Raw genomic sequence first — 1,077 nt, 5'->3', positions numbered from 1 at the left:
CTCCTCCAAGGTTGTGAATGTCAGCAGTAATTGTGCTTGTGCCTCTGTATCCCTTCACATCCAGATAAAACTTCTTGTTTAGCAATGGTTTGTACGACAGTTTGCTACTTGATTTATCTCCTGAAAAAGAGAGAAAATAAAGTGTCAATTATGAAAACTTAGACATGACCATAAATGAAAAACTTTCCTTTAACACTCTAGGAATGGGCTGTCTAAACCACTACATTGATAACCTAAGCCTGCAGTACCCTCCAAGACTATTTGCCAAGCATCCCCATATCTAGTGGCTTTATTTACAAAGTATAATGAAATATGAATTTTCAGCCAATTATAAGGGGAAGTATCTTTACATGAGGATGTATGGCACAAGTTTTCAGCAATGCTCATAGAGCTTAACACATGCTGATGCCTGGGCTCAGGACAAAAATCCATCTGCAACAGACTAACTGATCTATATATCATAACAGAAATTAATAACAAAAAATAATTCAAATTGCTGCAGTAAATTTTCATTCAACAATAATGGACTAGTAATCCACAAAAAAAAGGAAGAAAGGAGAAGAAGAAAAGAAATAATGACAAAAACACCAATACCACTTAAACTGAACTGAAACCAAATAAACTGGAGCAGCAGATTTTATGAATCTGTGAAACTTTGGATTAAGATCGGCAAACATTAAATGATATATAGTGTCAACCACTGGTTCTATGAGTTGTAACTTCTATCCATATGATAGGTACAGTTGGAGTACCGGAGTGGCTTGAACTGCCAAACAGTCTGCGTGACTCTCTGATTCAAATCAGTGAAATCAGTGAAAGCTGGACTTGTGAGGTTAAACTAGTATTATTTAGTTTATGATAACAAAATAATTACAAATACAGTAGTAAAAGTACAGTTCATACAAAACAATAATCATATAAACATAAAATACACCACACCTTCTTACACATTAAATAAACTGACAACACATAATTTTACAGAAAATATTCCAAGCCAAATAGGAAATGTCAACAGGTTGGAACTGGGTGCCTTGTGGCCCACACCAAAGTCTGGGCATTAGGTTTACTTAAGTGGTG

The 1,077-nt window shown here is 35.1% G+C and overlaps 1 protein-coding gene across 2 annotated transcripts in view; it reads right to left on the bottom strand.

The window, feature by feature from the left end:
* LOC119592027 (protein IWS1 homolog A-like) overlaps positions 1 to 1,077 on the bottom strand; it is a gene marked incomplete at its 3' end in the record, with an annotated part of 16,750 nt that overhangs the window by 7,175 nt on the left and 8,498 nt on the right. For both annotated transcript variants that reach the window (XM_037940820.1, XM_037940819.1), the window contains 1 exon segment: positions 2 to 120. Coding sequence is in view for 1 of the 2 variants with exons in the window: in XM_037940819.1 (XP_037796747.1) it covers positions 2 to 120 (119 nt within the window).

Source organism: Penaeus monodon, chromosome 29, assembly GCF_015228065.2.
Source record: "Penaeus monodon isolate SGIC_2016 chromosome 29, NSTDA_Pmon_1, whole genome shotgun sequence".
Classification (NCBI taxonomy): Eukaryota; Metazoa; Arthropoda; class Malacostraca; order Decapoda; family Penaeidae; genus Penaeus; species Penaeus monodon.
The sequence above is the reverse complement of the archived record's forward strand: the minus strand, read 5'-3'. Positions and strand labels throughout refer to the sequence as shown.